At 45.3% G+C, this 13428-nt stretch overlaps 1 protein-coding gene across 1 annotated transcript in view; it reads right to left on the bottom strand.

Moving 5' to 3' along the window:
• LOC144594955 (endonuclease V-like) overlaps window positions 1–13428 on the bottom strand; it is a 75627-nt gene that overhangs the window by 39302 nt on the left and 22897 nt on the right. Inside the window, exons 6-7 of the mRNA XM_078401897.1 lie at window positions 7103–7171; window positions 5071–5199 (exon numbers count right to left, since the gene is read on the bottom strand). Coding sequence (XP_078258023.1) covers window positions 5071–5199; window positions 7103–7171 — 198 coding nt within the window. The remainder of the gene's footprint in view (window positions 1–5070; window positions 5200–7102; window positions 7172–13428) is intronic.

The raw sequence follows: 13428 nt of genomic DNA, 5'->3' as shown, positions 1-13428 counted from the left end.
CTAAATGGCCTACCCCTTATTCTTAAACTGTGGCCCCTTGTTCTGGACTCCCCCAACATTGGGAACATGTTTCCTGCCTCTAACGTGTCCAACCCCTTAATAATCTTATATGTTTCAATAAGATCCCCCCTCATCCTTCTAAATTCCAGTGTATACAAGCCTAATTGCTCCAGTCTTTCAACATACGACAGTCCCGCCATTCCAGGAATTAACCTAGTAAACCCACGCTGCACGCCCTCAATAGCAAGAATATCCTTCCTCAAATTTGGAGACCAAAACTCCACACAGTACTCCAGGTGCGGTCTCACTAGGGCCCGGTACAACTGCAGAAGGACCTCTTTGCTCCTATACTCAACTCCTCTTGTTATGAAGGCCAACATTCCATTGGCTTTCTTCACTGCCTGCTGTACCTGCATGCTTCCTTTCAGTGACTGATGCACTAGGACACCCAGATCTCGTTGAACATCCCCTCTTCCTAATTGACACCATTCAGATAATACTCTGCCTTCCTATTCTTACCACCAAAGTGGATAACCTCACACTTGTTCACATTAAACTGCATCTGCCATGCATCCGCCCACTCACACAACCTGTCCAAGTCACCCTTCAACCTCATAGCATCTTCCTCACAGTTCACACTACCACCATGTTTGTATCATCTGCAAATTTGCTAATGGTACTTTTAATGGTACTACAGAAGCCAGTTAACCTACACCCCGCACGTCTTTGGAGTGTGGGAGGAAACCAGAGCACCCGGAGAAAACCCACGCAGTCACGGGGAGAACCTACAAACTCCGTACTGATAGCGCCTGTAGTCAGGATCGAACCCGCAGCTCTATTGCTGGAAGGCAGCAAATCTACCGCTGTAACTGCACTGCTGTACGATGGAGCTGGTTCATACTCAGAAATATCTATTGATAAGGACTACAATAAACATGGTTCTAACATTTCAGGGGCCTACCATGTTTCACACTACTTCCCATCGCTTATTTGTTTCCCTCCGTGTTTTCCAGAAAGCAAACTCCGAGGAAACAAGAAATGATTAAATGAAAGCAGCGGCAGGTTGTCCAATGATAATTTATTACTCAATTACCAAATATCAGCGCACAAAGGGACTCCAGGCTGTAGCTTAATGATTCTCACCATTGCCGATGGAAACAGATTGTCCGTTTAGCTCAAAAAACAAAGATTATTATGCAATGGCAGCTGCTAAATTTACATGGAAAACAGGTTTTGCTTTCAGACCAGCCCAGAGCATCCACCGTTGCAAAAGAAACACAAAGGAAATATATTAGAGCCAAGCAACCCAGCATCGTGGCGCAGCGGTAAAGTTGCTGCCTTACAGAGCCAGAGACACGGGTTTGATCCTGACCACGGGTGCTGTCTGCACAGGGTTTGTGCATTCTCCCTGTGACCACGTGGGATTTCTCTGGGTACTCCGGTTTCCTTCCATATTCCAAAGACATGCAGGTTTGAAGGTAAATTGTCCCTAGAGTGTACGATGGAACTGGTGTACGAGGTGATTGTTGGTTGGCGTGGACTCGGTGGGTCGAAGGGCCTGTTTCTGCACTGTATCTCTAAAGTAAACTAACCTAAACTAAACTATGTCCTCTGGTTCTTGATTTCCCTACTCTGGGTAAAAGACCCTGTGCATTCTATTCCTCTCATGATCTTATACACCTCTATACAGTCCTAATTACAAATTCCCCCCCCCCCTCTCTCCTCATATCCATTGACTCACTTATTGTTCAAACATAGGTGGCACGGTAGCGTAGTGGTAGAGTTGCTGCCTCACAGCGCCAGAGACCCGGGTTCGATCCTGACACGGGTGCTATCTGTATGGAGTTTGTACGTTCTCCCCGAGACCTGAGTGGGTTTCCTTCGGGTGCTCTGGTTTCCTCCCACACTCCAAAGACGCACAGGTTTGTAGGCTAATTGGCTTCAGTAAAAATGTAAATTGTCCCTAGTGTTTGTAGGATAGTGTCAGTGAAAATGGAATTGCTGATTGGCCTGTTTCCGTGCTGTATCTCTCAACTAAACTAAACTAACAATTTGAAGGCACAAAAACATTACTCGTGTTAGGTGAATTTTAAAGCAAGCTTTGACATATGACTTAATCTCATCTAAGACTAAGAGTTGGAAAATTCCGTGCTGTAATGAGATTCAGCTTTATGCAAGTAAAATGAGAAAAGCACAAGGTAATTCAAACCATTTTCTGAATCTTGGAAGGGAATTACTGACTATAGTTCATTCCTCGATATTTTCTCTAAGAAAATTGCATGTGTTTTTCAATCATAGTTTCCGTTTGTTTGCCAGTGCATTTACATTCATTTTATATCGCACAGTATTATTGCCCTTGCACGGGAAGATGTTATGTACAAATTAAATAGATGGAAGTGTGTCCCACAGTTACAGATGCTTAGCCTGAAGGAAGAATTTCTGAACCTGGGAGATACTGAATACAATAACTCAATTTTTTTTTAACTATATCAAACGCATAGATCCTTAAGTGGCCAAAGACATTCTAATGTATCAGTTTTCCCCCCGAGATACACCATAGACACAGGCCCTTTGGCCCACCGAGTCCACGTTGACCATTGATCTCCCACTCACACTACTTCTATGTTATCCCACTTTCTCATTCACTCCCTACACACCAGTGACATTTTTTACAGATGGACAATTAACCAACAAACCTGCACGTCTTTGGGATGTGGGGGAGGAAACAGGAGCACCCGGAAAAAACCCACGCAGTCACAGGGAGAACGTGCAAACTCCACTCAGACAGCACCCGAGGTGAGGATCGAACCCGGATCTGCGGAGCTGTGAGGCAGCAGCTCTATCAGCTGCGCCATCATACCGCCTATGCCTTTAATGTTTGCTTTTGGAATTAATTCTTCACAGTGGAGATATTAGTTATTTTAAACTAAATAGGTTAATGTACCTGATAACCTATTCAATAGGCCAATAAACATTCATTTATTCATTCATTCATAAAATGATGGAGCTTGGAATTTAAAATATGTGCATTTTAGCTGTTCTATTGCAATATACCATGGCAAAATTTCAAGGCAACATGACTGAATTCTTCAGCGTTATAAATTTGTGCCGGAAAGAAAATTTCGATCCATATATTGAATTCCTAATTTTGGAATCTTAACGCTCCCAATTGCAGGTGATGTGGGCTGCATGCTAATTTTGTGTTGCCTGCTAATAAATACAATTTCCTCGTGTAACCAGTGCTAATCATGCTGTTCAGATGCTGGATCCATTAGGAGGGGGTCTAATACTGTGCTAATGCTGTGACTAGCTTGCCCTACTTAAAGCCGGTCTAAAGGCAACAACACATCACTTGGTTGATTGATTAAAAGATACAGCATGGAAACAGGCCTTTCGACCCACCGAGTCCACGCCAATCATAAATCACCCGTTCACACTAATTCTATGTTATCCCACTCTCCCATCCACTCCCTATTTTACAATTTGCAGAGGCCAATTAACCTACAAACCCGCATGTTTGTGGGATGAGGGAGCACCCTGTGGAAAAGCTCACGGTCACGGGGAGAACGTGCAAACTTCACACAACACGAGGTCAGGATTGAACCCGCGGCCTCTGGTGCTACGAGGCAGCAGCTCTACCTGCTGCGCCACTGTGCCGCCCATGTACGGGCAGTGCTTTGAGAAACCAAGAGGCCACAGATACGAAAGACTTGAGCCTCAATGCTGGGGACATCAGCATGAGAGAGGTTGTAGACGTTTGGTAAATTACCTGGCAGTGGATTTGAGGGACCCCTGCCTTGCAGCACCAGATAGCTGGGCTCAATGCTGACCTCGGGTGCTGTCTGTGTGCCGTTTGCTCGTTCTCCCTGTGACCGCGTGGGTTTCTTCAGGGTGCTCCGGTTTCGTCCCACATTCCAAAGATGTGCGGTTTTGTAGGTTAATTAGCTTGGTATAAATGTAAAATTGTCGCTAGTGCGTGTAGGATAGCGTTAGTGTGCGAGGATCGCTGGTCGGCGCGGACTCGGTGGGCCAAAGGGCCTGTTTCCTCCAATTTTCACACTAATGTTCATGGGTGTGGACCTTTAATTGAGAGACCTTCGTCCCTTCCTCCCACTTTTAGCAACTTACCCTGTTACTCCTCACAGACTGTTGTAAAATTTAAAAAGTCTAGTAGACACTATGCATGAATATAGTTAAAGCAACAGCCAAGAGAAATCTATCAGCAAGTAACCTGATAGTAGCTGATAACCCTTTAAAACAGTGGCATGGTGGCATAGCGGTAGAGCTCCTGCTTTACAGGGCCTGAGAACCGGGTTCAATGCCGACTACGGGTGCAGTCTGTATGGAGTTTGTACGTTCTTCCCCGTGACTGGAGTGGGTTTTCTCCGAGATCTTCGGTTTCCTCCCACACTCCAAAGACGTGCAGGTTTGTAGGTTAAATTGGTTTGGTATAAATGTAAAATTGTCCCTAGTGTGTGTAGGATAGTGTTAGTGTGTGGGGATCACTGGTCGGCACGGATTTGGTGTGCCAAAGGGACTGTTTCCGCGCTGTATCTCTAAACTAAGCTAAATGATGCCCTGATTCAGCGGCGTGTGTTTAAGAGAGGGTGTTGGCTAGAGTAAGGATGCTCTGAAGCAATAGGTCCAGCCTCAGCCCAGCTCTGCATGCTGAATGCCGTCACTATCTGCAAATATCTGGGGAGCTTTAACAGAGTGCACTCTAACGCCTACATCCACGACACAAATCCCACAAACACGAACACAAGGTCATAAGTGATAGGAGTAGAATTAGGCCATTTGGCCCATCAAGTCTACTCCGCCATTCAATCATGGCTGATCTATCTCTCCCTCCAAACCCCATTCTCCTGCCTTCTCCCCATAACCTCTGACACCTGTACTAATCCAGAATCTATCTATCTTTGCCTTAAATATATCCACTGAGATGCCACTGTGGAACAAATAGCATCCATTGTGGTCACAAGGTGCGTGGTAGGGAATGTTGGGACATATATTTTTCTTTGCAATCACTGCATTACTGCTTGATGGAGCAAACCAAGTATTGGCATTTACCTGTCTAATCGGCTCCGGTACTCTGTATTTACAGCAGGAATGGCTCAGGCGCGTGGCAGTGTCCAGACTAATCCTGTGGCCCACGGACACGTAAATTGGTTTAGTGCTTTTCTCACTGCTTTTAAGAGCCTGTCATGTAAATAAAGACATGCATGTTAGGGCAAACTCATTACCTGAATTAAACGCTGGAGTAGGAAGGAACTGCAGATGCTGGTTTATACCGAAGATAGACACAGAGAAGAAACTTTTTCACCCAGAGAGTTGTGAATTTGTGGAATTCTCTGCCACAGAAGGCAGTGGAGGCCAAATCGCTGGATGAATTTAAAAAGAGTTAGATACTCTCGGGGCTAGTGGAATCAAGGGATATGGGGAGAAGGCAGGCACAGGTTACTGATTGTGGATGATCAGCCATGATCACAATGAATGGTGGTGCTGGCTCGAAGGGCCAAATGGCCTCCTCCTGTACCTATTTTCTATGTAAAATGCTGGAGTAACTCAGTGGGTCAGGCAGCATCTCTGGAGAGATGGAATGGGCGACGTTTTGGGTTGAGACCCTTCTTCAGACTGAGAGTCAGGGGATTTGGAGTTGGAACATTGGAGTGTCCAACTCATATATTTTGTATAACTAATTATTTGCTCGCAAATGTGTAAAATGCATACAAAAAATAACTCAGCGGGTCAGGCAGCATCTCTGGAGGAAAAGGATGGGTGGTGTTTCGGGTCGGGGCCCTTCTTCAGTCTCAGTCGAAGGAGAAGTTGTTGAGTCTCAAGAGGGGTCCTGACGCGAAATGCCACCCATCCTTTTTCTCCAGAGATGCAGCCTTGACCCGTTGATTGACTCCAGCACTTTGGCATATACCGGCATCTGCAGTTCTTTGGTTCTACATTCTGTAGAATGCATACCTTGGTTTCTCCTCTTGAAAAAAAAAATCTCAGCATTAATCACAAATACATTCTTACTTAACATCTGTTCCGTGGTTCTCATTAGACCTGCCTCATAGGTTACCAGTGCAGTATACCACTGCACTCAAGGACTGTTTAAATGCAGGTCAGTACAATTCAATGTAGAAGCCACACCAAAAGAACCAAACGCGAGTTCCTAGTCGCTACATTCTACCATTTATGTCACAGTTTTTATAACGTCGGGACATCCCAGTGTGCTTTGCAGCCAAGAAGTGAAACGCTTTTGAGGTAAGGTTGGTGTTATAATATATATTTGTCATTTAGTTTGTGTAGGAAGGAACTGCAGATGCTGGTTTACAACTAAGATGGACATAAAATGTTGTTGTGACTCAGCGGGACGGGCAGCATCTCTGGAGAGAAGGAATGGGTGACGTTTCGGGTCGAGAGTCTGAAGAAGGGTCTCGAACCAAAACGTTACCCGTTCCTTCTCTCCCGAGATGCAGCCTGTCCCGCTGAGTTACTCCAGCATTTTGTGTCTTTCTTTGTCATTTAGTTACTTGTTGAATTGAGAGTGTTCAGCTATTTAGTTTAGAGATACAACTGTCCCTTCGGGCCACTGAGTCCGCACCGACCAGCGATCCCCGCACATTAACACTGCCCTTCACACACCAGGGACAATTTAGACTTGTACAAAGTCAATTAATCCTACAATCCTGTACGTGAAAGCGAAGATCTCGGAGAAAACTTACGCGATCACGGGGAGAATGTACAAACTCCGTACAGACAGCACCCATAATCGGGATTGAACCCGGCTCTCTGGCGCTGCAAGCGCTTAAAGGCAGCAACTCTACCGCTGCGCCACCGTGCCGGATAAGCTGCAGCACTTAGCCGAAAGCTATTCTTTCTTCTCTAAATAAATCTTCCTAGTCACAAGAAATCAAAACCCATACCCTGAGACATAATAAAAATGATCACTGAGTTTCTTAGAAGTCTGCAATAATTTCTAAAACAACATTGTCCAAAGAGTCACATTTATACTGTTTTATGCCAGTCTAATTACGCTCATAAAATAAATTATTAAAACCATTTGCACCACATTGTATATTGTACGAACATACAGTAGACCTACCATGCCCAAAACCTTCCCGGAGGTTCCAGTTAATGCAAAAGCATTTCCTCTTTCATGAAGGTCTTTGATCTACAAAATAAATGCAAGAGTTTTCATGAAGCAATATCTATTACGTAATTACAGTATGTTGCTCCCCGATTTAAGAAATAACAATTTATCTTCTCGTAAGACTAACACTACTTGTGATGAATTCAGGAGAGCCTCAATTTATCTTCCCTTTGTCTGAAACGAAGAAATTATTAAAGAATTACTGCTGCAAAAGCCAACTTAATTAATTTTTCGCTCCACAAATACCATCGCTTCATTTCCTAGAACGTGTCAGATTATAGAGAAAACGCACGGGCTTTAAAACACAGAAAATAATAGCGCGGCACGGTGGCGTTGTTGCCTCACAGCGTCAGAGACCCGGGTTCGATCCTGACTATGGGTGCTGTCTGTACGGACTTTGTACGTTCTCTTCTTGCTATTGAGGGCGTGCAGCGTAGGTTTACTAGGTTAATTCCCGGAATGGCGGGACTGCCATATGTTGAAAGACTGGAGCGACTAGGCTTGTATACACTGGAATTTAGAAGGATGAGAGGGGATCTTATCGAAACGTATAAGATTATTAAGGGGTTGGACACGTTAGAGCCAGGAAACATGTTCCAATGTTGGGGGAGTCCAGAACAAGGGTCCACAGTGTAAGAATAATGGGTAGGCCATTTAGAACGGAGATGAGGAAAAACGTTTTCAGTCAGAGAGTTGTGAATCTGTGGAATTCTCTGCCTCAGAAGGCAGTGGAGGCCAATTCTCTGAATGCATTCAAGAGAAAGCTAGATAGAGCTCTTAAGGATAGCGGAGTCAGGAGGTATGGGGAGAAGGCAGGAACGGGGTACTGATTGAGAATGATCAGCCATGATCACATTGAATGGCGGTGCTGGCTCAAAGGGCCGAATGGCCTACTCCTGCACCTATTGTCTATTGTCTATTATCTATTGTGACCGTGCGGGATTTCTCTTGGAGATCTGATTTCCTCCCACATTCCAAAGACATGAAGGCTTGTAGGTTAATTGGCTTGTCTAAATTGTTCCTAGGTTGCTGGATAGAAGTAGTGTACGGGGATCACTGGGCCAAAGGGCCTGTTTCCATGCAGTATCTCCAAAACTAAAAACTAAAACTAATAAGTCGTAGTCTTGCGGATAGGATAGGAGAGGTTAGTTCCCGATAGCTCTTCAAACATGGAATGGCAAAATGAATAAGAGGGAAGAAAGCAATCATTGGTGTGAAGAAGGGTCCCGACCCAATACGTTACCTATGCATGTTCTCCAGAGATGCTACCTGATCCACTGAGTTACACTGTGGACATTGAGACGTTATGTTGCAATTGTACAAAATGGTGGTGAGGCCACATTTGGAGTACGTGTTCAGTTATGGTCACCGTGCTACAGGATGCATGCTGGATCATTAAGTTGGAAAGAGTGCAGGGAAGATTTATGATGATGTTGCCAGAACATGAGGGCCTGATCTACAGGGAGTGAATGGGCAGGCTTTATTCCTTGGAGTGCAAGACCCTAAAGACTGATCTTACAGAGGTGACTAAAATCCTGAGGGGAATAGATAAAGAGAATGCACAAGAGCCTATTGTGTGTAGGGTAGGGGGAATCAAGAACCAGAGGACATTGCTTAATGTGAGAGGGGTAAGGTTTAATCAGAACCTGAGGGGCAACTTCTTCACTCAGAAGGTGGTGATTATATGAAACGAGCTGCCCAAAGAGATAGGTGAAGCAGGTCCCATAACAGTATTTAAAAGACACTTGGACAGGTACATGGATAGGAAAGTTTCGAGGGACGTGGGCCAAACACAGGCAAATGGGACTAGCTTATATGAGGCACCTTGGTCGGCAAGGATAAGTTGGGCTGAAGGATCTATTGCTGTGCTGCAAAACTCTATGACTACTCTTTGCCTTGGCTATTTTCCACTCTATTTTTTCTTTGGAATTGGTTTGGAAAGGACGATCATCCTAACAAAAATGGCTTTATGCAGTTGATTTATACGTATGCATATTAAGATGACAAGCTGAGTTTTTTTTCCAATGCTTTTTACTGTAACCTATTTTTCCTCCCGTTTCTCTTATTGAGCGGGCCAGTGCTGAAGTAAGATTTTACTAAAGAACACCAGTAAATTTATGGACATACATGATTTGTAATCAACAGCTCGGTGATATTGCTACTCATCAATAAAGAGTAAATTAAACAATCCTGCCAAAGGGCTTGTAGAGAAACTCATTATTGAACAAAACATAGGAAATAAATATAAGGTCTTATTTCACACTGGCTTGAGAATGTGAACTGACAGGTACTCTGTAAAACCTGGTCACTGAGAACAAGTGTACTTTTTCCTTTGCATTTACATTTATCTTCTGTTATCCGGCTGAATGTATTGCATGCAGGAAAGGTACACTCAGCTCTATCTATCATTACCACTCACTTACTCATCCCGAGATCTGGTTACTTTATTCAGAAAGATCCTGACAGCACAAGTTTACAGAAACTGTGGTTAAAGTACAATGCACAAGTTGTTCTCCTCCCAAGAACCTCGTGGAATAACCCTGCGTAAAAATAACTAACCAAGGTGACGATAGGGCATTTAACATCTACGGGCAGGAAAAAAATCTGGAATATTTGACAGAGAATGAAATAATCAATTATTCAAAGGGATGAGTTGAGTTTGAGTTTAATTTATTGTCACGTGCACCGAGGTACAGTGAAAAGCTTTTAGAGTCATCAAGTCATAGTCTTTCCAGCGTGGAAACAGGCCCTTCGGCCCAACTTGTCCACACTGACCAACATGTCCCGGCTACACTGGACCGACCCACCAGCCTGCGTTTGGCCTATATCCCCTCCAAACCTGGCCTATCCATGTATCTGTCTAATTGTTTCTTAAACGTTGCAATAGTCCCTGCCTCAACTACCATCTCTGGCAGCTTGTTCCATACACCCACCACCCATTGTTGCTTGCTAACCAGTCAGCGGAAAGACAATACATGATCACAATTGAGCCATCCACAGTCGTGGAGTTCTGTAAAGTAATGGCCAATACTGTAGATGGAGAGTGTGTACCAAGTGCGGTATTCAATGCCCTAGTTTAACTTGGAGATACAGGGTGGAAACAAACCCTTGGATATACCGAGCCCACGCCGACCAATGGTCACCTGTACGCTAGCTCTATCTGACACACTCGGGGCAATTGACGGAAGCCAATTAACCTACAAACCTGCACGTCCTTGGAATGTGGAGGGAAACCAGAGCACCCAGAGAAAACCCACGTGGTCACAGGAAGAATGTGCAAACTCCATACAGACAGCACCCGTAGTCGGGATCGAACCCGGTTTTCTGGCGCTGGGAGGCAGCAACTTTACCGCTGGGCCGCCGTGCCGCCCGCACCGGATGTTATCGGTGAAGGTTAAGGGGACAATTAAAAATTGGTAAGGGGGGAAGAAACAAAGCAAATTATTGGCAGCTTCTCAGCACTTTTTCTGTCTTTGATGAGAAACTTTTTATTACATATTCACAGTTTACAAAGTACTGCATTGATCAAAACTGCTGTTTGTGCAGTTTGCAAAGATCCACCATCAGATGACAACATTGTCAGCTGTATCCCCGCTATGCACTCGAGTCCCCGCGGTGACCTGCGTTCACGGAAGGCCTCCAAGGTCTCGGTGAACACTGTGCTCTCTCTCCAGGGACACGCCAGCTCGCACGCAAGCAAGCCTGGACGAGGGAAGCTCCTACGCACTTTGAAGTAGGTGACAGTGTGGCTTGAAGGATGAAAGCCAGTCTAGTTGAAACAAATGGCCCACTACTGCACTGTAATTGCTATATAAATTCAGGCGGATACACTCAATCTAAATCATAACTAGTCTTCCAAAAGTCAAGCCGCCAACAAGCCAGAGCAAATGAAGTAATTTTGATTCACACCAACGATAAAAAGCAACTAGAAGTTCAACAGCCTGAATTTTACACAGAATGAGCCGGCACGGTGGAGCAGCGGTAGAGTTGCTGCCTCACAGCGCCGGAGACCCGGGTTCCATCCTGACTACGGGTGCTGTCTGTACGGAGTTTGTACGCTCCCCCCGTGACCTGCATGGGGTTTTCTCTGGGAGCTCCGTTTTCCTCCCACACTCTAAAGACGTACAGGTTTTTTTTTAAAGCTTTTCACCGTACCTAAAGCTTTTCACTGAACCTCGGCACACATGACAATAGACTAAACTGAACTGTTTGTAGTTGGCTAATTGACTTGGTAAAATTGTGAATTGTACCTAATGTGTGTAGCATAGTGTTAGTACATGGGTAGTATAAGAAAATAACTGCAGATGCTGGTACAAATCGAAGGTATTTATTCACAAAATGCTGGAGTAACTCAGCAGGTCAGGCAGCATCTCAGGAGAGAAGGAATGGTATATGGTTAGTATATGGGGATCGTTGGTTGGTGTGGACTCGGTAGGCCGAATGGCCAGTTTCCGTGCTGTATCTCTAAACTAACAATCCACATGGAGTCGGTGGGTCAAAGGGCCTGTTTCCATACAGTGGAAACACTTTCAATTCTGTTCATCTGCCCACATGTACCTTTGCTGAGCAGTAGTCCCAAGCCTGGTTTAGTTTAGTTAGTTTAAAGATACAGTGTGGAAACAGTCCCTTCCCCCCCCCCCCCCACCCCCCAGTCCGCACAGACCAGCGATCCCTGCACACTGACACTATCTTACGCACACTAGGCACAATTTATATTTATACCAAGCCAATTAATCTACAAACATGTACGTCTTTGGAATGTGGGAGGAAACTAAAGATCTCGGCGAAAATCCATGCGGTCACGGGGAGAACGTACAAACTCCGTACAGACAGCACCCGTAGACGGGATCGAACCCGGGTCTCCGGCGCTGCAAGCGCTGTAAGGCAGCGACTCTACTGCTGAGCCACCCTGCCACCCTGGAGTTCGAGCTCCATCAGTAATTCCCTGGCTGCAATCCATCACTAGATCCCTCCTGGGATCTGGTGGTGGAGTAAAACGGAGGACTCTTGGGAGATCCGCTGACATATCTCCCGTCAGGTGAAGCCTGGTGCAGGGTCTGCAGGCCCATTAATTCTACAACTGTGACCGAGAAGGGAAAGGGTGAAATAAATAACATTTTCAATCATGTTCTTTGTGCAGCAATGTTGAATTATTTAAACGTATATTCAGGTGATTCTAACTTTTTTCTGAATGTCAAATGCAACAAAAAAATCTTGTCAGCTTTGACTGACTGCAAAGCTGTGGCAGCACTTGTAGACAATCAATGTCTTTTAGAGGATTTTGTGGTGGGGCTTCCTCTCGAATGCTGACATGAATTAATATCGTTACTTGATGCCTTGTTGCCATTCAGGGGCCTCTTCATTTAGCTCCAAATCTGAACTTGCAAATCATTTTGGAGTTGCAGGCCAAAGTGTGGCAGATCATAGGAACACAGGTGAGGGGGATTGATAGGCAGATGGTTGGACAAAGGCCAGAGCTGAACACATGCAAGGTGTGAGACAAAAGGATTAGAGAGTTGTGAATTGTGAAGCTGGAGAATTGAGGTGCGAATTATTCAGGATTGCAAGTGGACGGGGAGGGGAGGAGAGAGAGAGGTGCAATGTGGGCCAGGGCTCAGGGTAGTGGGGGGGGGGGGGGAAGACCCCTTGATTAGAACGGGTGTCAAGGGTTGTGGGGGAAAGGCAGGAAAATGGGATTAGGAGGCAGAGATCAGTCATGATTGAATGGCAGAGTGGACTCGATGGGCCGAATGGCCTAATTCTACTCGTATAACTTGTGAACTTATGAAGGCAGAGGAGAGGGGATCTGAGGGAAAAGTGGGAGCAGGAGGTTGTTTTTGTCCAGGTTACCTATAGTTGGAGAATTGAATGTTCGTACCGTCGGGTGGTAAACTACCCGTGGAATATGAGGTGCTGATCCTCCAGTTTGGGTGTGGCAAACTTTTTTTAACCCAGAGTGAAGATGAAACATGGAATGTGCTGCCTTGGAAAGAGATGGGAGGCAGGTATTGTAAGAAAATACACCTGCACCTCCTCCAACTTCATCTATTGCATCCGCTGCTCTAGATGTCAATTTCTTTACATCGGCGAAACCAAACGCAGGCTCGGCGATCGTTTCGCTCAACACCTTCGCTCAGTCCACCTTAACCAACCTGATCTCCCGGTGGCTGAGCACTTCAACTCCCCCTCCCACTCCCAGTCTGACCTTTTTGTCATGGGCCTCCTCCAGTGCCATAGTGAGGCCCACCGGAAAATTGGAGGAACAGCACCTCATATTT

The sequence above is a fragment of the Rhinoraja longicauda genome, chromosome 6 (assembly GCF_053455715.1).
Source record: "Rhinoraja longicauda isolate Sanriku21f chromosome 6, sRhiLon1.1, whole genome shotgun sequence".
NCBI classification, from domain to species: Eukaryota; Metazoa; Chordata; class Chondrichthyes; order Rajiformes; family Arhynchobatidae; genus Rhinoraja; species Rhinoraja longicauda.
Note: the sequence above shows the minus strand (reverse complement) of the source record. Positions and strands in the feature narration are given on the sequence as shown.